This window comes from Anomalospiza imberbis, chromosome 7 (assembly GCF_031753505.1).
Source record: "Anomalospiza imberbis isolate Cuckoo-Finch-1a 21T00152 chromosome 7, ASM3175350v1, whole genome shotgun sequence".
Taxonomy (NCBI): Eukaryota; Metazoa; Chordata; class Aves; order Passeriformes; family Viduidae; genus Anomalospiza; species Anomalospiza imberbis.
In genome coordinates, this window is record NC_089687.1 from 25,605,150 (window position 1) to 25,628,357 (window position 23,208).

At 38.8% G+C, this 23,208-nt stretch overlaps 1 protein-coding gene across 6 annotated transcripts in view; it reads left to right on the top strand.

Annotated features, from left to right (window-relative positions):
• The window catches only part of PARD3B (par-3 family cell polarity regulator beta), a 533,875-nt gene that overhangs the window by 377,846 nt on the left and 132,821 nt on the right, over window positions 1-23,208 (top strand). For all 6 annotated transcript variants that reach the window (XM_068196079.1, XM_068196075.1, XM_068196077.1 and 3 more), the window contains 2 exons: window positions 20,005-20,211; window positions 21,169-21,397. In XM_068196079.1, the coding sequence (XP_068052180.1) occupies window positions 20,005-20,211; window positions 21,169-21,397 (436 nt within the window). The remainder of the gene's footprint in view (window positions 1-20,004; window positions 20,212-21,168; window positions 21,398-23,208) is intronic.

Sequence of the window (23,208 nt, forward strand, 5' to 3'; positions counted from 1 at the left end):
AGTCATTGGTCCTCTAGCTGTTGACAGCCAGACTGCATCCATTTCAGAAAGCAAAACAAATTCCCTCAGTCTGTGTCCTCTGTAATTGAGGAGAAAGTGATGATGTGATTCTAACACTCCTGCATAATATTTACCACCCTCTGCAGTTAGAACTGGAGTCACAGCCTTCCTTTCAGTCTTTTCTCTGACTCTTAGTTTCATGTTCCTTTAAGCAATACCTGTGCTTTTTTCAAGGTTTGTGGTGAATGATCTGCAGATATTCAGGAAAGACCTTCAGAGTATTAGGCGTTGAAAGCTGGCTGTGATCAGTGTTGGCAGCTACTGTGATTCTTTCAGTTGCTTGTTGCGACCGAAGAGACCAGCAGCCACTGCTGAATGCCTCATTTTATTAATCCTTTCCCTCCAGGAGCTGTTTTTTTGCTGGGCATGATATTCAGTGCTGGCAGTGGGTATCCTGAAGTCACTGGTGCCAAGGAGTTAATGAATTTGGAAAACTTCCCAGATAATACATCTGGCCCTCTAACTTATATTTTGGAGCATGAAGTATGAGATGTAGAAAGAAGAGCACTGAACTAAATGAGCTCCTGGCTGGAGAGGAAGGGTACACATTTCCTTTTTAAATTAGTTTACTGAAAGTTAAAAATTATGTGGTCCCAAAGAAGATTGAACTGTTGTAGGTTTGTTTGGGATTTTGGTATTGTGGTTAGTTTGCTTGTTTACGTTTTTTAAAAATTTTGTTATACTGTGTATTTGCCAGTTGCATTATCTTCTGAGGCTTGAGTATAGATAGGGGAAGCATGTTTAATTCTCCACTTTGAATGATTCTTTGCCTTCATTTTTTTATTTTGAAATCCCATCATGTTGCCATGTCAATAAAAAGGATTTTGAAGCTAATTGATATTTCTAGTCAAGCTCACTTCTGGAATAGTATCTTGTACAATGTTTGCTTCCTATAGCATTTGGAATAAGCCTTTATTATATAAAGTGGGTTGCTGCTGCTATTTATTAATACACATTTTTGTGTAATAAAAGATGTGCAGTGCAATATGGTTCAGAAATTAACTTTGAAGAAAAGAATTACATTGCTATTTGTATATCTCATAAAACAGAATTATTTTTAGTGGGTCTTTCAATACAGCAATGCTACTTAGCACTTACCTACAGAGCACTCCAAAAGGACCAATATCATCCCTAATTAAGTGTCTGATAAGCCTAAGAGCAGAGCAGGAGAGTTTTTCTGTACATAGCAGTGACAAACCAAATGGAAAGCATATTGTAGAAGAGTAGCAGGCACTTCCTTGAGATACCATTGACTATCAGCAGGTAGTTTCCCTTTGCCTCAGGCAATGGCACCATGCTGCCATTTCAAAACCTATCTCCTCTTGTGCTTACCCGTTTTTTCTGCCTGGTGTCTTAATAGATGAAATTTTTCATATGCCTTTATTTAGTCTTGCATGGGTGATGTAGTTTCTCATGGTTCTCATTTGGCCTACAGGTAATAAGCATAATAATTGGTATCTTAACTCTGTGAATGCACAGAAGATCTCTGTTGACATGAGATCAAACATATTTATGTTTGCTTGGGATTTTTTAAAGAAATTAAAATGCCTGTTCCTCCCCTCCATACCTCCCTCCCCCAGGTAGTGTGACATCTATACTGAGGCTGATCTATATCTGAATCCTGCCCTTTTTGATTATTCACCTTCAGTTGTGAAAATTCTTTCCTTAATCCTTTCCCCATCTTCGAGTTGGTTCTCTTATCTAAAAGCAGCTTTTGTGGATTGAATATCTGTCTGTGAGGAGAGCACATCTGTGACCTGCAAGGTTCACCTGCAGGTTCTGAAGGACAGGGGGAGCATGCAGGGCATAATCCCAGGAACTGCAGCTGCAGAGCATTTTTTAGTAGACCTTCTCCTTTTCTAGAGTTGCTCAGTTCACTGAAGGGGATAGGAAGGAACCATTCATCCAGTGTGACCAGTGGGCTCTGAGCAAAGTAAAGAATTCCATGGAGAGAGTCAGACTCTAGTTCTGCAGTTTGTCTAGTTTCAAAATGCTGGTTTCCTTAGAGCCATAATAGCAGCAAGACCCTGACTCTGCTCCACTAGCAGCTTAAATAGGGATTGTGGCCCTCCAGTGCTAGGGTCAGGACCTGGCAAACAGAAGAACAGAACAGAACTAGCACTTGCTGCTAGAGGTCTGCATCCATTACTGAAGGGTGATTGCACATACAAAGATGGCAAATAAAAACCTCTATTACCTTGCTATGGCAGTTTTCAAGTGTTTCAAGTGTGGAAGGACCAGACCAGAGAATCTGGCGTTGATTTGTTTGGGTCTTTTATGTAATTACAATTTTTGTTACTACCTGCAGTTGGCATAAATTCCTGTGTTCAAAAAAGGAGTTGTGTTTTTGGTTGCCGGTTGTAATGCTGCTGTTGACAAACAGAGATGTTATAAAAGAGAAATTCAATATAGTGTAGTTAATCAGATGGCTCTTTTTTTATTGCTTTATAATCTTCTCAGATGCCTAATTCTGAAAGCAAAATGACAAAATTGTTTGATCGAAGCTTCTGGAGTTTAATTCCTTTTTTAAAAATAGCACAGTAGTGTAATTTTAAAGGTACCAAAAAAATGAGCATTACATGAAGGACTAAATTTTGCCAGCAGTTGCATGGAATAACTCACTGCTTATGGCTAATATGTCCATCACAAAATGGCTGTGAAGAATAATTCTCAGTCTGAGTTTAGACTGAAAGAGCAAACACATTAAAGAAAAAACATACAGGAGAAAACAATTTATTGCAGTCATTCTTTTTCTGCCATTCTATAGGAAATATGGATAATTCATTAAGTCTCAGAAAAATCCCTTTGCTCTCCTTTACTCAGGTTTGGTTTTCTATTCTCTTTCTGTGTACAGAGTATGGGTGTAGTGTGCAGTAGTCGCTATGTTATCACCTAAGTGTCATGCGTGACACATCCCATTACAGGTTCAATGAAACTGAGCTGTTTGAAGTAAAACTTTCCATTCAAGTGTCAATTGAAGCGTGGGTTTTATTTGCTTTTTCTTTGACAGAGATTGTTCTTTTACTGTCTCCTAAAATAACTCTGATATTTGTTTTTGTTTAGGAGAGGAAAAGGCAAGAATATATAGCTAGAGGCCCTGAAGATAGGAAGCTACTAGGGGAGGTGGAGGGGAGCTAGAAAAGGGTGCTGGGCATGGGGCAAAAAGGGATTTGGGCATGTCAGTAGGTGAGAAGATACAGTGTGGGAAAGGGTGACATAACTGAGAGAGAGGGGGAGACCAGTTTGTGTTGATCTAGGACAGTGGGGAAGAAAAAGGTGGCAACCAGCTGTACAGTACAGAAAACTGCTTCTTTTTTTAAAGTACAAACAAAACCAGCCAAACAACAAAACCCCACAAAAACAAAGCAACTAAAAAAAGTGACAACCAAAAATCCCCCCACCAGCACCCCACATGTAGAAAAATGTATACAAAAACTCTGTTAATAAGAAGAATATAAGTTTGAAGGCTTGGGAACCTAAATCTTCATCTTCCTATTTCAGTCCCTTGTCACTGAGACACAGGTTGTGCATGTTTGTCTTAAAATGACATCATTAGTGTTCATTGAAAAACCCTTGCTACTAAGGCTTTGATAAAGAGGCATGAAGGCTGTTCACTGCTGATGTCAGATATCAAAGTCTGTGCAGAGGGGGGAGGGGAGTTGCTCTACATGTGGTAGAAAATACTAGACCTTTCCTGAAAGAGAGAAACTAGAGTTTTGTAAATAAAATTGTCATGATATATTTGGGACATAAAATGCAAGTCTATTAGAACGTGCAGACAGAGAGAGAGAGAAATTGGACACCTCTGCTATAGCATTTTTCAAGCCTAAGCCTTTATTTTGCAAGTTTAATAGTCTCTTTTAAGGTCGTTTCTTGTATATGATTTTAATACATAGTCTGTTGCTTTAACTACTTTCATTAAAATTTTATGAACCTTTTCAGAAAATCAGATGGGAAAATGCAAATAAATTATGCATTTTATTTAGTATGTAGTAGATACAGTATTACTGTATGTGTAAACAAATAAAAATGTTTATTAATATAACAAACACTATGCTGAAAGATCCTGCTGTAGTCTATAAACCACATGGGCTATAAAGAATCACTTTAAGTAGCTAGTGCTGGACCAAACCTCTGGATTTGGAACAATACAGACTGATAGTATAAAAAGATTAATTATCTTGGCTATTATAAATAAAGGTCATGAATTATGAGGCACAAGATTGAATCTGAAAACCTTAAAACATTAATTTTCTTAGAGCAAGTACTTAATATTTTATAAAATCCCACAGACTCTCTGCTTGCTTAGTTTTGCTTTTTCTACCCTTCTTCCCCTCCTGGCAGAGCTCACCAGTAATCTTTTAAAATTCTGACCTGAGCACTCACCAGTCAGCACAGTGCTATGTGTCAGTGATTAGTTTACCTGTCTTTTTACTGCTCCTTCACCCTATGAGATGCCAAAGCAACAGAAAAAGTATATGTAGTAGTGAGTGTTATCATTGTTGAGAGATGCGGGCATATACTTGATTTCCTCAAGCCAAGTAATGTGTTCATTTAACCTCTGTTTGATGAGAACCCCAGCATCATAGGAGAAAACTTCCTAGCACCACTTGTGCAGATCAACACAACCTTGTTTTTGTGGTGGTTTGGGGGGTATTTTAGGCAAGTTTTGGGGAAATTCTGACATTCTTCTGTGTGTGTTGTACTTCATGTCAAGTCTAGATAGAGGAATTTTTTCACCTACAGTAAAAAACGGTAAAATGATCAAAATGTAGAGTCAACTCTACATTTTGCTCTTGTTTATTTGAGCAGTTTCTCACCTTTCAGGTAGCCCTGCTTATTTCAGTGTTCTTCAGACCTCAGTGACAATATCTCTCTGCAACAATAATTCCTTTCAGACCTTATATAACTGGACATTAAAAGCTCCACCTCTTTCTTTCTATCTTTGATCTTGTTACAGCAAATGCTTTATGATTGAAATTGAAAGAAGGAAAATTAGACATTTTAAGGAAGTTTTTATAGCTAAAGAAATAGAAACAATAATTCTTCAAGTTTAATGATGAGTGATGTTTACAGCGCATGAAGAGTTTTCACTTGCACTGTAATTTGCATTAGCAGAACAGAGTGCCTGTTTTAGTAGTGATTTTTAGAAAAGGGAAGCCAGGAATAACTCCTGTAGTAAATAGCAACTATTAACAATCAGAAGGCCAACAATACTAGAATGACTAATACTGAAATATACTTTTGCAATTAGAGCTTTCATGTGTTTGTAACCTTTAGTAAGGAATTGTTCTTAAACTTCAAACAGAATTTCTTAGTACCTTCATATCAATCAATTGCCCTGTAGTTTTCAGTTAAGAAATTTAATTGCTTAATCAGACTAAGAACCTAGTGATTAAAATTTAACAGTCATGTGGTATCAGGCAATATCAATATTAGTTTTTACTCAGGGTGGCTGGTTTAGATCAAACTGAATGAAATAGAAATCATGTTTGCAATATGTTTTAGCATGCAGGAATGTTATCTAAGTCTTCTCTAGAGTTAAGAGTACAGACACTGAAGAGTGACATAGCAATAACATTTTATTAAAGACTGTATTAAAGCTGCCACAAAACACCAACTCCAAATCAGAGAGCTTTGGTGCTAGAACAGCTTTGAGGATTGTTGGATTTTTAATTATCTGTGTTGAAAAAAATTAACCCATTCTGTGAAGAGCATCTATGCAAGAAGGGACCATTCTTTCAGAACTGACTTGAAATACAGAAATAACAAAAACATTTTAAGATAACATAGTGAAATTCTGTGCAGAGATTTATAGTCTTGCCACTCAAAAGTGACCGGGTATTACAGGAATATGGGTAGTCTTGATCAGAAATTATCAGAGATACTAAATATCAATTCTCTTTCGAGTTGGTATAACACCAAGTGCAGTAGGATTTTGGCCCTTGGTTCAGTGTGTTTTCATAATGCAGGCAATGAGGAATTGATAGAAACAGGAAGGAGCAGCATCATTTGTGGTGGTGGTGAGGATGTTATTGTTCTGGACACCTTTCATCTGTAAGACATCCCAGGAAGTTAACAGTAATACTGGATCAGACAAAAAGTCGGCATGGCCTCTGTCCTCTTTCTAATAGTATCAAATGCTAATGCCCAATGAGAAATACAGAGATATGACAAGTTTGTCTTAATTTCCTCCAAGAGCTCTCCTTGCCTTCAGATATTCAAGGACTTAAAGACGGAGGGCAAGAATAGCATCTTTTTAGCTGATAATCTTCAACAGATCTTGTTTCTCCTGAGCGTTCTTACTTCCCTTTTAGCATATGTAAACTCTTAGTATCCACAACAACAGAAAAAATTATTCACATAAATGTTTATCAGGGTTGTTGTTCGAAGGGAAATGATGACTGATTACCCATTTCTTTCTTTCACTATTTCAGCAAGATCTGAACCCAAGTAGTAGCTTTCAGCTCCCTCCTGGGGGACTGCTTTTTCACAGGGGGGGCAATTAAGCATATGGTATAACAGCCATTACATTTTTTATTCTAATAACATTAGCCTCAGTGTTTCAAAATCTGATTTTAACTTTTTGCTCTGAAGTAAACTCCATGGTATGTTTCACTTTTCAGTGTGAGGGTTGATATACTGTGAAGCTGTAGAAGCAGCTCTGAAGAAGAGGCTGTAAAACTGCTCTGATTAACCATGTGCTAATATGCGTGAAGTTTTAAGAATTGTGTTAATACTTTAGTGATTGATTGTCGTAAGTGTATACTGAGCCACAGTATGGCTTGTTCTGCATTATCTTTTTGAGGATATGGAATATGAGATGCATTATTCAGATTAACCAGTTTTCCCTCTGAATGTGGAGAAAATACTTGTCCACAGTCAAAAGAATAAAGAAGGTGAATATATTTGATGAAGAATAGGATACAGGGCAGAATACAGATGCAAGTGTTCACTCTTGATGCACAAGAAAAAATTAGCATAATCATATGGATGTTCATTAATCTATGGGCCCAGATGGGATCCATCCCAGGGTGATGAGGGAGCTGGCAGATGAGCTGGCAAAGCCACTCTCCATCATTTACCAACAGTCCTGGTTCACTGGTGAGGTTCCAGATGTCTGGAAGCTGGCCAATGTAAGACCCATTCACAAAAAGGGTGGGAAGGAGGATCCTGGTAACTGTAGGGCAGTTAGCCTGACCTCAGTACCTGGTAAGGTGATGGAACAGTTTATATTGATTGTCATCATACAGCACTTACAGGATGGCCAGGCTATCAGACCCAGACAGTACAGGCTTATGAGGGGTAGGTTGTGTTTGACCAACCTGATGTCCTTTTATGACCAGGTGACCCACCTGGTGGATGTAGGAAAGGCTGTGGATGTTGTTTATTTGGACTTCAGCAAGGCCTTCAGCAAGGCTGTCTGGCACAGCACACTCCTGGAAAAGCTGGCAGCCCACAGCTTTGCTGGGTTAGGAACTGGCTGGATGGCCGGGCCCAGAGAGTGGTCGTGAATGGTGCTGCATCCCTCTGGAGCCAGTCACCAGTGGTGTCCCTCAGAGGTCTGTGCTGGGGCCAGGTCTGTTCAATATTTTTATTGACGACATGGATGAGGGGATTGAGTCTTTCATTCGTAAATTTGCAGATGACACTAAGCTGGGAGTGTGTGTCTGTCTGTTGGAAGGTAGGAGGGGTCTGCAGACAGACCTGGAACAGTTGGATGGATGGGCAAAATCTAATAGGATGAAGTTTAGTAGGTCCAAGTGCCAAGTCCTGCATTTTAGCCACAATAATCCCCTGCAACATTATAGGCTGGGGACGGTGTGGCTGGACAGCGCCCAGGCAGAAAGGGACCTGGGGATACTGGCTGACAGCCGACTGAGCATGAGCCAGCAGTGTGCCCTGGTGGCCAAGAAGGCCAAGGGCATCCTGGCCTGTATCAGGAATGGTGTGGCCAGCAGGAGCAGGGAGATCATCCTTCCCCTGTACTCGGCACTGGTGAGGCCACACCTTGAGTGCTGTGTCCAGTTCTGGGCCCCTCAGTTTAGGAAAGATGTTGAGATGCTTGAGCGTGTCCAGAGGAGCAACGAGGCTGGTGAGGGGCTTGGAACACAAGCCCTGTGGGGAATAACTGAGGGAGCTGGGGGTGTTTAGCCTGGAGAAAAGGAGACTCAGAGGTGACCTTATCACTCTCTACAGCTCCCTGAAAGGGTGTTGAAGTCAGGTGGGGGTTGGTCTCTTTCTCCAGGCAGCAACTGACAGAACCAGAGGACATAGTGACACAGTCTTAAGCTGTGCAAAGGGAAATATAGGTTGGATATTGGGAAGAAGTTTTTCACAGAAAGAGTGATAAAGTACCGGAATGGCCTGCCCGGGGAGGTGGTGGAGTCACCATCCCAAGATGTGTTTAAAAAAAGACTGGATATGGCTCGATGCTATGGTTTAGTTGAGGTGTTAGGGCTGGGTTGGACTTATGGTCTTGAAGTCGCTTCCAACCCAGTGATTCTGTGTGTGGTAGATGATAATAGCTTTTTACGTAAGGGAATCACTGAACATGAGAGCTCTTTTCTTACTCACTTGGTCAACTTGAAAAAGCTAACTGCAGCATTAGCCACTGTAAAAAAGGCAAAACAGGATGTTCTGATAATGCTAGAGAAATCTGGCAGAGCTGCTTAATATCTGTGACGTTGTTCAAAATGTTTGTTCTTAATGTTTATGAGACTGACATTTATTGTAGTTGGAGCAAAAGCTTATGATCTCAAGAATATAACTGATATTTGTTATTTAGCTTTAAAAAGCTACTGGACTAATAACACAAGCAGTGGTTTCTAGTTTTTAGATGGTCACAGAATGAGCAGAGAAGTGATGTGTTTGCAAAGAATGAAGTTTTATAGCTTTATGTTGTATGACTATGCAGCCGAATATATTTCCCTTCATTTGTAAGTAAACTGTGTCTGTAGACAATATCTGTGTTTTAGGGGCAAAGAGATATCAATGTGCTATCCTTCAAGTATTAAAAAAAGAAAATATAAAATTCAAGATGAGATTACTGTAGAAAGGAAGATATTATTGCAAATTATTCAGGGTATTAAATGGCAGTATGTCATCTGCAATATCATATTAGAATTTGAAAACCTTTTACTGGCTAAATCTCAACTTAGGCTAACAGGAAAAGGTTAATAAAAATACCAGTTCTTTCTATTTATTTGTGCCGTATACCTGACAGCATTTTCTTGAACACACATTTATGTCCTGGTTGGGTTTGATCAACAGTAACTCCTGCTTGGCACATTAATGTCATTACTTTGACTCCATGAAGGTGCTCTGCCTAGAGGTCAGGCCCTGCTAGAGTAAACTGTCAGGCTTAAGGAAAACCAAAGCTGTGATTAAGGATTTGCAGATTCCTATTTCAGAAGTTAGCATTATCTAGCATATTTCGATGGATTCCATCAATCTTGACCAAAAACCCAGTAAAACGCCAGCAAAGGAAGAAACCATTACTTAATGTAAGAAAAAGAAAAAATCAAAGCACATTGGTTGGAAAGCATGGGGTTTTTTAAATATGTTAATATTACTTAATTTTTTAATGCTGTAGACCTAGAAAAAGAACACAGTAAAAATTTTCTGTAATGTGGGTGTCTTCCAAATTATTTTAACTTTTTTTTTTTTTTTTGACTGGACTGTACTTACCAGATGGACACACAAGATATAATACTGCAACAAACTATTCTTGGGAACTACAGTTGGCAGAGATGCTCTTGCCTCAGAATGCATGCACGATGATGTGTTTAAAGGATGAAGTAATGTTTCAAAATTGCTGGTAATCTATGATGATGCATCTTTCTGCTCTTCATACTTCTAAAGCTATTAAGTTCTTTCCAGACATTTGATTCCTTGAACTAAGTGAAAACAGCGCTTTCAAAGAGTGAACAGGTTCCTCTTGAAAGGCGCATGAACCCATTTGTTTCTTCTTACTCTTTTAGCAAAACCAGGGTGTAGCTGAGGATGGCTTTCTGGATTGTTAAAATAACAAAAAGCTTTTTTTAATCTACAGTTTATTGTTTTGAATCCACTACAGGCTGAACTTACTAACATCTGACACTCATGATGTAACTTGTGTAAAATGAGTTATTGTTGCAGGCCTCTCTGTGGGCAGGGATGTAATGCCAAAATGTGGCACTTGCAGAGTACAGTGATCAAAAGACAGATACAGGCTGGTGTAAGATGGCAGACAGTGGAAAAGTGTTCATTTACTCCAGCTGAGGATTTGGTCCCCAGGCTTGAACCAGACTGAAAATTAACCTACCTGTTCTACTTCTGGAGTCCCTTGAGCATACTTAGGCCTCAGTCTTGGATTAAGGCTCTTGAAAATTGCAGTTGCTGTCAACTGTTCCACATGAAGATTAGAGTTTGGTGTTAATTTAGGATATTTCACTGTACTGATGCATTTTGCTGTCTATTTCAAAAACCTGCCTGTTTCTGTAGAAAAATTGCATTTGTAATACTAGATTTTGATATTTCGTCAAAAGATCCAATCAGCACTTAGCTGAAGTAGATGAATTTGAGCACTGAGTTTTGCATTTGATCCATGGCACTGTAGCAGTTTCCTGACAGAGTTAATTAACCATCTAATTATCCAAGGACTGGATTACTTGTAGCTAGACTCTGGTTTGTTCTTCAAGATTGTATGGGATTACTGAGCAGAATGATGTGCTTTCTGGTAATATTGAGTCCCAGCTTAGAGGAAACTTTTAGTTTTCTAAGATATGCTATCTCAGGTTTGTCAGTATTAAAATGTCATTTGTGCTTAACCAAGCTGTCCTGATTGCAGTGTCACTGTGGATGCTGCTTACCATCCTAAAGACATTTGGAATTTTTGATCATAATTTAGGATAGGAAGTTGAGTAATTTCTCCATAAATGTCTGCATTGGTTGATAAGGGACATCACCAAGAAGAGTTGGAATGACCCTTTCTTCTGTTTTGACACCACATTTCTGCAGTCTGGTGCCATGTTATGTGTGTGCATGTACTACTCTCCATTTATTGGGCTAGTGAAAAGGAACAGAGGAATGTCATTTGTACACAGGTGAGACAAATGGGTAAGAAAAGTTTGTATTGATTTGCTGTTTAAATCATATTCTCAGTTGTTCCATGCAGCAATTCTATTAGTAAAAACTAAAATTAGCTGTCTGGGGAGATTCCCTTTTGCCTGGGGGATATTAAAGGCTAGGTGTACATTTGTTAAACATCTAAGATTGTAAAAAGTTTTCAAAAAACACACATTTATGAAATTATCTTTATTTATGATATCTTCTATCCTTGTCAGTGTTCTTTTTTAAATACCTTTCCATTAAAATGACACATGCTGATGTACCTAGGAAGGGAGCTGCAAACCTCTTACAGATGCTAAAAAACATATGAAGTGTAATGCAGTAAATTGTACAGACTAGGCCTTATATTTAACCAGTATGGCTAAGGTAGTATTTTGTTGGGTTTGGGTTTTTTTAAGCAAGGCTGGGAGTGTAATAGTATAATCCAGTTGTGACTCATGTCTGTTAAAAACTAAGACAGCCAGATGTTACTGGGTGTGAGTCTGTGTCTGCATATTACAGAGCAGTTTAGCAAAATCCTTTACTGGAGCTCTTTAGAGGAAAACTGCCTTGACATTAGGTCCACGGACTGGACTTGTTATTCCTAAGGATTCAGTTTTGTGGAAGAAAGCCTTGAAAATACAAGTTTACCCAGATCCAGCTAATGTTAGAAGAACATGGAATGTAGATGTGAAAAGGGAGCTTTCCTTCCTTAAAGTTGCAGTGAAGGATCTGGTTCACAGTGTACTTGCACACAAAGCTTGAAGGGTTTCCTTTCAGTCCATTTTGAGTTATTGGTGAATAGAGGGGGGGAAAATTATTACCCAGATGGAAGAAATTTTCCCACTTTAGTTATTCTGATGTGGGAAGAGGAAACTGTATTCTTTGAGGCTTTTTGTCTTCCTAAAAACAATCTTCATCTCCGTAATGAGTGCAAGTGAAGAAGTTTCAGTACAGAGGATAGTTTGAGGGGAAAAAAAGAGAAAAAAGTTGAAGCATATAAAATGAAGCTTGGTTAAAGTCCCAGTATCACTTACAACTATGGATTCAGCTTTGAGTAAACTGTAATAAAATACTGCTATCAACTTCATAAGCATTCAAATGATCTTAAAAATCTCAGCAGGAAACCTTTGCTGAAGACTTTTCCTGAAAACCTTCATAATCTTTTCAGATTCTGCAGGGATTTTGAGTCTCAGCCACGTCAGATGTCAGATAACTCTTTCTCTTAATTAATAGTAGGTTTGACAAAATTCTGCATATTCCCATTTAAGAGTTGGATTTTTGAAATGAACTTTTCAAAACCGTTTCAAGACAAATATTATTAAACTCATAAACAAACCAATTTCAAAATTACACAGGACTTTGTGAATGGCCTTTGTGTTTGTGTTTTAATAGTGATAGATTGATTACAGGTGTATGTCTACCTTCTTTATAGGTTATCTGCTGGCAACTTCAAGCAAGACATGCATTAATTTCTTAAACTGAGAAGTAGCCTATGCACTTTCCTTTGAAATACAAATAGATCAACAGAATAAAATAGATTTCAGAAATTCTCCTAGAATTCAATCTATAAATCAAACCAAATATAGATGAGGAGTGAAAGGTGCAATTCACTACTTCATTTGGTCTGCTTTATTTTAAAGTGCTGTAAGGAACAAATTGTTTTGCATTCCTATGCTAATAGGACACACTAATCACTGGGAAAGGTGATTCTGGTTTTGTTCAGGGTTTATGAATTAAGGGTTATTACTGGAAATGGCTCGTTTACTCAGTACGGGCCTGAGACAGAAAGTCTGAGTTCTCTGAAGCTTTTGTAAATACATGTTGCAGAATCTTCCCAGACTGAGATGTTTGGCTGTTTGTAGCTGGCTAATCCAGAAGTGGTTCCCTGATAAGGTTAATGCCCAGTTAATTGCTCCTAGCCTTGACACACAGTTTAATTGCTATTTGGCTAACATATGCTTGTTGCTTGCTCTGTGTAAAATTCTAGTGGATGTAGTGATGCAAACTACAGGCTGGTGGAGGGCAAACAAAATAAATACAGTATTTTATGTTCTTTTAATTCAGGGCCAAGTGGATTTGGATGAAGTGTTTATTTAGTTTGCTGGCTGCTTCAGATGCTGTGGCATATTGATTCCTTTTATTACTAGCAGCCATTTAACCTGACCTCTCTCAGATCCAGTATTTTAAAAGCCATAAATTTTAACTTTACTTATAAGCAAGGACTGAAATGCTGTGAAAGCCTTTTTATTAGCAGCGCTTTGCCTTACTCTATGTTCATGTGTCACCCATGGCAACAATATTTAGAGCATCTTAAATTAGAGCAGCTGTTGGGCAGCTCGGTGGCGGTGGGGTTAGCAATGAAAAGAGCTCATAAATATCTCAGGCATGTAGGATTCACTGATCAAAGTGTGGGCAGGTACAAAAGCAATGCCATGATTAGCAAAAGGTATTCTTTCCTGGTCATTTTGTTAAAAGTCTTTCTTTTCTTAGTCTTAATGTTCAAAGATAAGGGAGATTTTTTTTTTCTTAATTGCAAGGTAAATTGCTGAAATTGAAATGTATTTTCCTTTGCTGCCTTGGCTTTTTTTTTTTTACAATAATCATCTTCCTTGTTTCATTAGCCTAAATTAATCACCAAACAACACTTAAAGCAATCTTTAACATGTGGCTTATGTGTGTATTTATAAAAATGTGCCCAGGCCAAAAATTGATGCATAAAAATTACATACCACTCTTTGAATTATAAATAATTGTTTCAAATTTCTTTCTGCATTCACATGTAAAGAACTCAAGCTTTAAATTAATGATGTAAACACAAAGCTTACTATGAACTTCTTGCATCCTTCTAATTTGTTACTTCTGATTTAAATCAGTAATTTTTAAAAATATTTCAGGCTTGATGACTAAGATTGAGTAATAATTCAGCAGTTGATTTCAAAGTAGGCTTAAGACTTAACAAAATAGATCATAACCATGATTTTAATGTAAGTTTTGGCTTGCTTTCTCCTGTTCTAATACTGAAGAAGTTTCCCCATCTGTCCCACAGATCAAAGGTAACACTCTAGATGTTAGCCTCATACCATCAGAAGTGACTTTGTTTAAATATTAGTGCAGGGACTCTTTACTTCATGTTAAACTTTGGCCTGGGAACAAAAATGTTGGTTTAGTTTGAGAAGCATAATTTATATCAATTAGTCTCAGAAAGTGTCGCATTTCCCAATCTTTTAAAGCTGGATTTAAATGTTTGACCTTTTCAGAGGGCAGGTGTGGAAGTAGACATAAAGCAATCACAGGGCACTGGAATTTTTTTTGCTACTACTCAGTTCCAGACTGATCAATTTACAAGGTGCCTGAAACCACTGGGGAATCCTGTTTTCTAAAAACTGGACTTTTTCCTGTCTGCATTGCTTCTCCTATTGCAGTTTTCCTCTAGCAGGTTGTAACACCTATATCTCAAGTCAGTTTATACATAAATATACTTGAGGACAAAGCTCCTGCTTTGTACAAGAGAAGTAGCTTGATTTATATTGGGACCTGTTTGGAGGGCAAGTGCTTCAGTTTGTACTACCTAGAGGGAAGGCACTAATCTGCTGGAGAAAGAGGAATTCAGCTGTCTAGGAAAATTGCCCCGGATGCAGAGCTATACTGTGAACTGGAAGGTTATGTGAGAGGGTAGACTTCTGTCACCAGATGAAGAAAAATAATTATTTCAGCAGATAAGATCACAAGAGTTTCTATGTAAAGGCAGGCTTGGCTGCATTTTGTCTGAAATTTAGCACTAACCTGAGAAGTGCACATGCCCCTTCACTGAGGCTTTTGCTTGAACCTCTACCTTTGCTTCTAATTCTTAGCTTTGATATTGTTACACTGGGAAACTTGTTAGCATTTTTTAGATGTTTAATGCCATACATTTTCGTTTTGAAACATTTAATTGCAGTGTTGTTCGTTAGTGATAAGACTGTAGAAAACAGCAACACCAACATATGTTTCTAAGATGACAATAGTGCATTTTCACTTTTTGCCTAATGGCTGCCTTATTGCAAGCATTTCCTTTTCAGCTAGCTAAGGCTCAATGTACCTTCTGGGCCCCAAATTGTGATCTGTCATTATTCATAGTTGAAATTGCAGTTTGTGCAAATGCAGGCTAAATTGCAATCATTATATGTAGTAAAATAGATTGAAATATCTGTAAATCTGAAGACTGTAGCTGTCTCTTACAATCAGAGAACATGTTAAATTCTCCTATGCTTTGATGTCTCTTTATTAGATTTTGTTTTTCTGGCAGCTTGCGGGGTTGTTCTATGTTCAGTATTTCTGCTTATTATTTGGAATGCTTAGATTGAGGTATTAAATGAGCAAAACTATATATCTTGTCTTTAATATGTAAGTGCAGGATAGTGATTCTTCTCTTGCTTTTCATCAAGCCCTTAATCTTTTCTGTGTCACCTGTATAAATTAGTGTTGAAGAAAAAGCTACCATGTGATCTAAGACTTTTCTACAGAAATGTTATATTAAAGCTCTTCATTTGAAAATCACAAGCTAAAAGATGTAATGACTTCAGATTCCTCCTTCCTAAATCATTCTTTGCATTGAATTGGTGGATGATTGAAGGAGTATCTGAATATAAAAATATAGGTGAGAGGAAAAAATCCTTTGTAGATGTGCATACTGTGAATCCTGCCAGAAATAAATTGAACTACATTAAACAAATGGTTAAGAAAGAATGGTACATGAAGTAATTTAAGTCACCATATGATGCTGCAGTCTCGTAGAGTGAGGAGTTGGTGTGTTAGGTTGGGGTAGGCCTGAGTTCAGCGAGCCCAAGCTAAATGTCACAAATGTTACTGGAGATATGTGTCCAAAGCAGAGCAGGCACTGAGCTGCACCTGCTTCCTTCGAAGCTGTTGGCATATCTCACTCCGAGTGGCGCTTCCCATTGCTACCACTGAAGAAGCCACCATCAGTGCTTCATGCTCAAAGAGTTGTTTGCCTGCTGAAAGTAGTCCCTTGTTCTCTCCAGCATCCTGGTATCCACAGGGTAGAACACTCATTGTTTTCATAACTGTTTTCTCTTCCCTAGGACCACATGAACCTCCACTATGTGCAATGAAATAGGAACCAGCACTCTGTGTGTTTAGGGCACTGGTAAAAACAGAATCAAATTATTTGTAATTTTTTACAACTTTCTGTTTATTGTATTTTCTCAGTCTCAGTGATGCTTTCCCTTCTTTTTCCTTTATAACTTTTTTTACCTCACTATGTCTTTCAAAATGTAAATAGTAAGTTAGTCTAGCTCACATAAATATGTTCTTCTAAATATTCTCCTTTAGGCATATTCCTGCATGTTTGGTTTTCAAGAAGAAACATTATCTAGAAAATAAAGCTAATGATAAATATATAAAGTGTTTACTCTTTAGGGTGTCTTGGGAGTTGTATTTCATATAGAGTGACAGTGATTCATGGCTTCTCTTCATTTTGATTCCCTCCGTACGTGCCTTTGGGGTGGCTAGCATTGCCCACAATGCTGTGTCATTTGTTTCCCTTTGATTTTCATGACTGACATCTTGCTTCTGGCATATTTCCTTCAGCTGGGCTATAAAAAAAAAGAAAGGAATGTGCAGATGTGGGAAAAAGATAATCTTGGCAAGACCTGACTAATAATAATAATAGTAATAAAAGAACAGAAAGCAGGTTTACTTTTACTGCTACATTAAGAGTTAAAAAATCTGTGTTTGCCATGTTGGCATTGAGCAGAAAGTTAAAGCATGTGTAACACCATCTTTCAGTTAAAGGATGATCAGTTGCAGATAACATCTAAGAACAGCAATTTGATTTCAGCCAGTTCTAGGCAGGTAGTGATGTCAGTTGTTGTTTTCTCTTATAAATTCAGGAGACATGTATGAAGTAATTCGCTATTTATAAAAACAATAAAGTGGATGCTTCAGTTGGCTTTTTATCACTGTGCTACAAGAAGCAGTAAAAGGAGAGCTCAAGAATTTAAAATCCCTAAAAAGAAACATTTTAACACTATGAACAATTGAATTTTTTATTGCCAAACTATGTTTCTGTATTAAAAACTCAGGTAAGGCTAGATATGGACACACACCATGTATCCCCAGATATACTTGTTAATAACTTGTAAAAGATAAGGGAGGGGTTTTGTTGTTTATTTGTTGGTTTGGGTTTTTTACCCATGAGATAAATAATCACATTTTCAGGCTTACAGCAGTTCTAAAGGTCTGCAGAAATTAAAAAAGGTACTGGCGAGGGCAGGGGAAGGAAATTTCCCTATTTGGGATGCAGTCCTTGTCCATTATGGAGTTTTGTGCATTTTTCTGGAAAGCATCCAGTTAGAGATGCTGGCTCAGAAAGCAAGGGGTCAGGTCTCCCTGCTTAGGGAAGCTTTTTAGCTCCTGTATCTTTACCTGTGCTCTAATGTGTGATTACTGCAGTTCTATAATGAAAGGGGGAAAAAAAGGAATACAATCTGAACTGTAAAAAAGACACTGTTGTTAGTGAAATTTCATACCAAAGCATTCCAGTCTTAGAATGGGTCAACTGAATGCTCAATACCAATCTGTGAGTAAGGGTTCTCAGTAAGTTTTTGAACAAATGAGGACACCTCAGTGTGCTCTCGTGTCTAAGGACTGAGTCCGGGTGTGCGTGGGGAGGCTGAGCACACGGCTTGATGTCTGTTACTTGTGTCATGTGAGTGCCTCACTCCAAACTTCAGGTGTTGATTGGATTTTCTTAGGAATGGCCTTCATACGTTGCAGTCTTCCAGTCTGAGGGACTGGCTCAGCTTTATATAAACCAGACTGTAACCAACATTTAACTTGAGACCTTTTTCTTCAGGTAATGGAGCTTAGAGCAGTGAATTGAGTGTAGCACAGCTTGCACTTCTGTACTTTTCTGGCCAGCCAGGCAGCTGTAGCAGCAGTCTGGAGTCAACACTGGCTGCCGGACCTCCCGAAGCCATGGGCCCACATGGCCCCGCTGGAGGCAGGGATGTGCCCAGCCCTTCCTTGCAGACTCTGCATCACCTTGAAGCCATTCCCAGTGGCTGCTCCTCTCGGGAGGCTCGGAGCAGTGTCCTGGGGACCCGCTGCCTGCAGGGCTCCCAGACCACAGCCCCAGGCAACCCTCGGCTTGCAGCCCAGCCTGGCTGCCTGCTGGGTTGCCCGGGGCCAGCAGCCCTGCCAGTGTGTTGCTGTGTCCTGCCAAACAGCCCACCAAGGCTGGCTGGTGACTGAAACTGGACAGCTTCCTCTCGGCTGATCAGTGCCTTTCACTTGGCCTTTTTCCCCACCGTTATTTTTCCCTTGGTTTTTCTCCTTCTCAGCCTGTGATAGGCGCCACAGTGCCTCCTACTGATGCACAAGATTTTAGTGATTTTTAGCACCTTGATGTTCTATGCAGGTCATTCCTCTAACTCTGCTTTAGCACTTGCTAATTTGTCAATAATGGTAGTCATCAGAATGGCAATTAGTGAACAGAAGAAGATTGCACTGTGTGGTGGAGCAGCCAGGGTTCCCTTAAACCTGTTTGTCTCCACACACACCCGCAATCCCCCATTTGTTTTCAGCTACATATGGGTCTGCAGGTAAAGGAAGTGTAAATTGCTTTATGTAGGCACTACTGACAGGTCTCTATTTGGTGCCAATTCTCAGCTTTTTTACTTCTAAGAATTCACTGAACATGCTGTTCAGAATTACTTACACTCTAGGATTGCTAGAATCACAGTAAATCATACTAACATATCTGTCTTTTCTGTGACCCTTGAATCCCTCCAGGCATGACAGTATGGACATGGAGGTGAAGGGCTTCTCTTATGTTCTCCTGTTGCTTTTGTTAGTACTACTTAAAAGTTGAAAGCAAAAGCACTCAAGTTCTCAAAGACAGAAGACATATTGCAAGGCACAGTCTCTTACTCAGTGTTTCTAAGACACATTTACTGTTCTGCTGTATAAAAACTAAGTAGATGCTACAAAGGCTTTTAAATTAAGCTGTGAATTTCTTCATTGATTGGAGTGCATCTATTCATTCAGTTTTGTTCTTTACCTATTCCACTATCATTTTATGAATACTAATTAACATAAATGATGCCACAAAATAAAGCCTGTCTAAGGTTCTATAGTCAGGCGTCTAGAGAGAGAGAAGGTTTGGGACACTCAGTATTTCCCTTATTTTTCTCTGGAGTGCTTTTTAAGCCTGTAATCAGGGAATGAGGCAGCAACAGCAACATCATTTATGTTAACCTGTGCTTTGCTTGTTCCTTGAAAAAGCTGCTTTGCATGTTGGTATCATAGCACTAGTTTCAGCTTGAAGAAAAAGGTTGGGTAAAACTTAGAGAGAACTAATAATGTATAACTTAGAGAGAACTAATAATGTATCTTCTCTCAGGAGAAATGTGTTTGAAAATATCAACCATTCATACAACCTATCTCCTTCTAAAAAGCAAAACACTTGTTGTGTAGCAGTGTTTGTTTTTGTGAGTCTAAAGATAATGCTCTCCTTGAGACTGTTAACATTGTCCAGTTAGACATCACAGGCAAAGGTTTAGGAAGCAGCCCCATTCTCATCACTGGTGTGGGATTTACAGTGGCACAGAACGAGCCAGCTATCACCCATCACTTTGTCAGGTCTGTAAATTATGTGCCATTCCCTCCAAGTCTGAATGGGGATATCTGCTGAACTAGGTTTAACTTGATGTTATTTTTAGAACAAATTACATCGATTGCATACTATTTCAAAGGCCCCAAGTAATAAAGTACACAATTAAATGTATCTGACTAGTTTAATTTCTCTGTGTGGTTTTTGGTATAAAAACTTAACCATTCGTTTTCCAGACTCTTCTGGCAAAGATTTTGGTCCTACTCTGGGATTAAAGAAGTCCAGTTCTCTTGAGAGTCTTCAGACTGCTGTGGCTGAAGTAAGGAAGAATGAACTCCCTTTTCACAGACCCAGGCCTCACGTGGTGCGGGGTCGGGGATGCAATGAGAGCTTCCGAGCTGCCATTGACAAGTCTTACGATGGACCTGAGGATGGAGAAGAGGGTATGTTGCTGCTGGCAGTGACTGAAGGAGCCACCTTCACTTAGCACTGCTGAGGGCCAGCTCCATAGAGCACCATGAGCCAGTGATTTAGTCCAGTTGAAGCTGATCACATTTTAAAAGCTGTTCACATCTTCCACTGAATAGAGTTGTCTTTGCAGTACCCCATCCAACCTTGACTGGGTTTAGTGTAAAGTCTTTCACTGATCTCCTTTGGGGCAGGGGTGGGTTGGAGGATTTAGAACTCAATCCTTAAATAATTATGTTTTTCAACTTCAAGAAGCAGCTGCTTTCTTCAGATTACATTAAAAATTATCTCTCTTGTTTTACAGTTCCCACTTTTCCAGCCAGGAAATTTGTTTCATGTTGTAGATAAGGCAGTGTATTGATAGCACCCTGCTGCTCATTCTGTCACTTTGGGTTTTATAGACCCCAGTCTGGAAATACATCTCCTTTAGTATGGGGCGTAAAACAGTGTTTGGATCCTGAGCCCCCCAGCAGAAAGAACATGGCTCTTTTCCAGCCAGGCAGTACATTTTATCCATTTTTTTTTTCAGCCACAAAAATAGAAAGATTCCAGGGAGTGAATTAAGTCATTTTGTTACTTAGGTTGGTTTTGCCAGTCACCAGAATCTCTTGTTGAAGTAAGCTCTCTGTTTGAAACGCAGCACGTGGTTAACAAGCTAGATTTCAAAGAGAACAAGTGCTTTACTCTATCAGGACTTTTATATCAGGAACAATAATTAGAAAACAATTCATTGAAATAATTCTGTGTTTAATTTACAATACAAATCTGTTTGAATCCACTAGATCTGCTTAGCCCGCTTTTTAAATTATTCCATTAAATTAGTAAGTGTTGTGAGTCATTTGAGCTCTTTGTAGACACTCTTGCTGTATTTCACATGTTTGCATTTCAGTGGCCCGTAGCCATCCTCACTGCTTCTTTTTCATTCTGTGCAGATGGTGGCTCTGATAAGAGCTCTCACTGTGGTCAAGAAGCTCAAAATGTGGAATCTGCCCCTCCAGGGAACCCTGAAATAGAAGATGCAGAAATCAAAGCAAAAAAAGACAAAAAAAGTAGGGAGAAAGAGAAGAAAAAGGGCAAATCTAAAATCAAAGAGAAGAAAAAGAAGGAAGAAAATGAAGATCCAGAAAAGAAAAAGAAGAAAGGTTTTGGTGTCATGCTGAGGTATGGATTTTTGCAAAGCAAAACAGCCACCCATTCTCGTTATAAGATAGGAAACAACCGATGCTCTCATAAAGTAGTGGAAAAATTATTTCACTTGGACTCAAATAATGTTTATGTTATTGAAAAAGAAAGCAGTTTATACTTTTACACCAAACTTGTAACTGCGGCAGAAGACATTTGGCAGACAAAATGTCTTTTTGTGCCTTTGAAATGCTTTCCCATATGTCAGAAAAGATTCAAGGTTTTAGGCTTAAAGCAAGCACATATCAGTGGGGAAGGATTTGTGGGGCGTATTTCTGAGTAATACAAATCCTGCTCCCACACTCAGACTTTTGCCTTCTCTTCCCTTGCTTTTCTGCTCCCTTCACAAGCTGCAGGGAGAGCAGAATTCCTTGTGCTACTGCAAAAGGTCTACTAACATTTGCAGTTGCTGAAAGCCACTATCTATGATAAAATCTTTTCTTCGTGGCTTCAGGCATTGCCTGTTGTGAACAAAAGTTCACTGTCCTTCCTGCCCATCATGCACGTTTTAGGATTTCTGCTGTGGCTGTTTGTTTTGTGGCTCTGTAAACTCTTGAGTCATCAGAGTTCTTCAGGTTGTTTCCTTGCTCTTGCTGGAACCTTTCGTGCTGCAGGCACTGGTTGCTCACACCCTTCCCTCTGGTACCTGTTGACTCTGTAGAGTATTTAAGTGTTTCAGTTGAAGTAGCTCTTTACATTCGATACAGAGTATGTGATGAAATTTTTTCGTAACATGGAGGAGATTAAACTGAAGGACCATGTGGTTACTTATGACACTGAACACTTAACATTGGCTTTAGGACACTGTTGGTGTTTCTTGTCATGCTAGACATGTAGACAGTACTCATATATATAAAAACCACAATCATTGCTTAGGCAAGGATACATTTAAATTGTAATCTAAGAAATGCAGCTGCAAGATCATTCACTGATCATGGTCTTCATTAGGACATAAAATGTATGAACTTGCCTTACAACTTTGTCACTATGTTCTGTACAGTAAAATTACTTGTGTTTTATTAACATGTACGGTTTTAGCTGACTTTCTTCCATATATCAGCAATTGTCCTATCAACTTTTGAACACTGTGGAGACACTGTCAAAAATATACAGTCATGCCTGTGTGCCAGATGTGCATGATTTCAACAGTTGTTAGGGTTCATAAGATGTACCTGGCTATACCAGTCTGTTTTCAAATGGGCTCTCCAGGAACAGAGGAGGTATGTACACACACTTGTGCATTGCGTGTGCATTTGTGTTCATACTGTTTAAAGAAATAGGACTTAACATGGAAGGGTAGTCAAAAACTGAATAATTAGGAGGGTGACTTCAAAAACTCTCTTGTGTGTCTTAAGCTTTATATCTCTTTTCATTCTTCTTCTTAGCTCTTTGGCATGAGTAGGAAAGAGAAGGGGAGTGGTGCAGAGGTCTGACAAAAGGATAAGTACTGTTTAATGTATCAAAGATACATAGCAGATTCCGAGTTTGAATTGTAAAGTCTTACAGGGGTATTATATCTGAGCCAGAAAGAACATGGGATGACATTAGAATCCAAAACAAGCTATTGTCGTTGACAGAAACTCTGATAATGGTCAGTATGCAAAGCTGGGAACAACAAGTTACCATTTGTTGTGATTCCCTCTTTCAGAATATATTCCACATTTTGGTAGTACACAAAAGGTTTATACAACTGCTCTTTCCGTGACCTTGTCTTTGGTTTAGATTGATAGTCTTCCCAGCTGACAGTGTTAATAATATTTATCTGTATGACATCACAGAATGGGATTTTC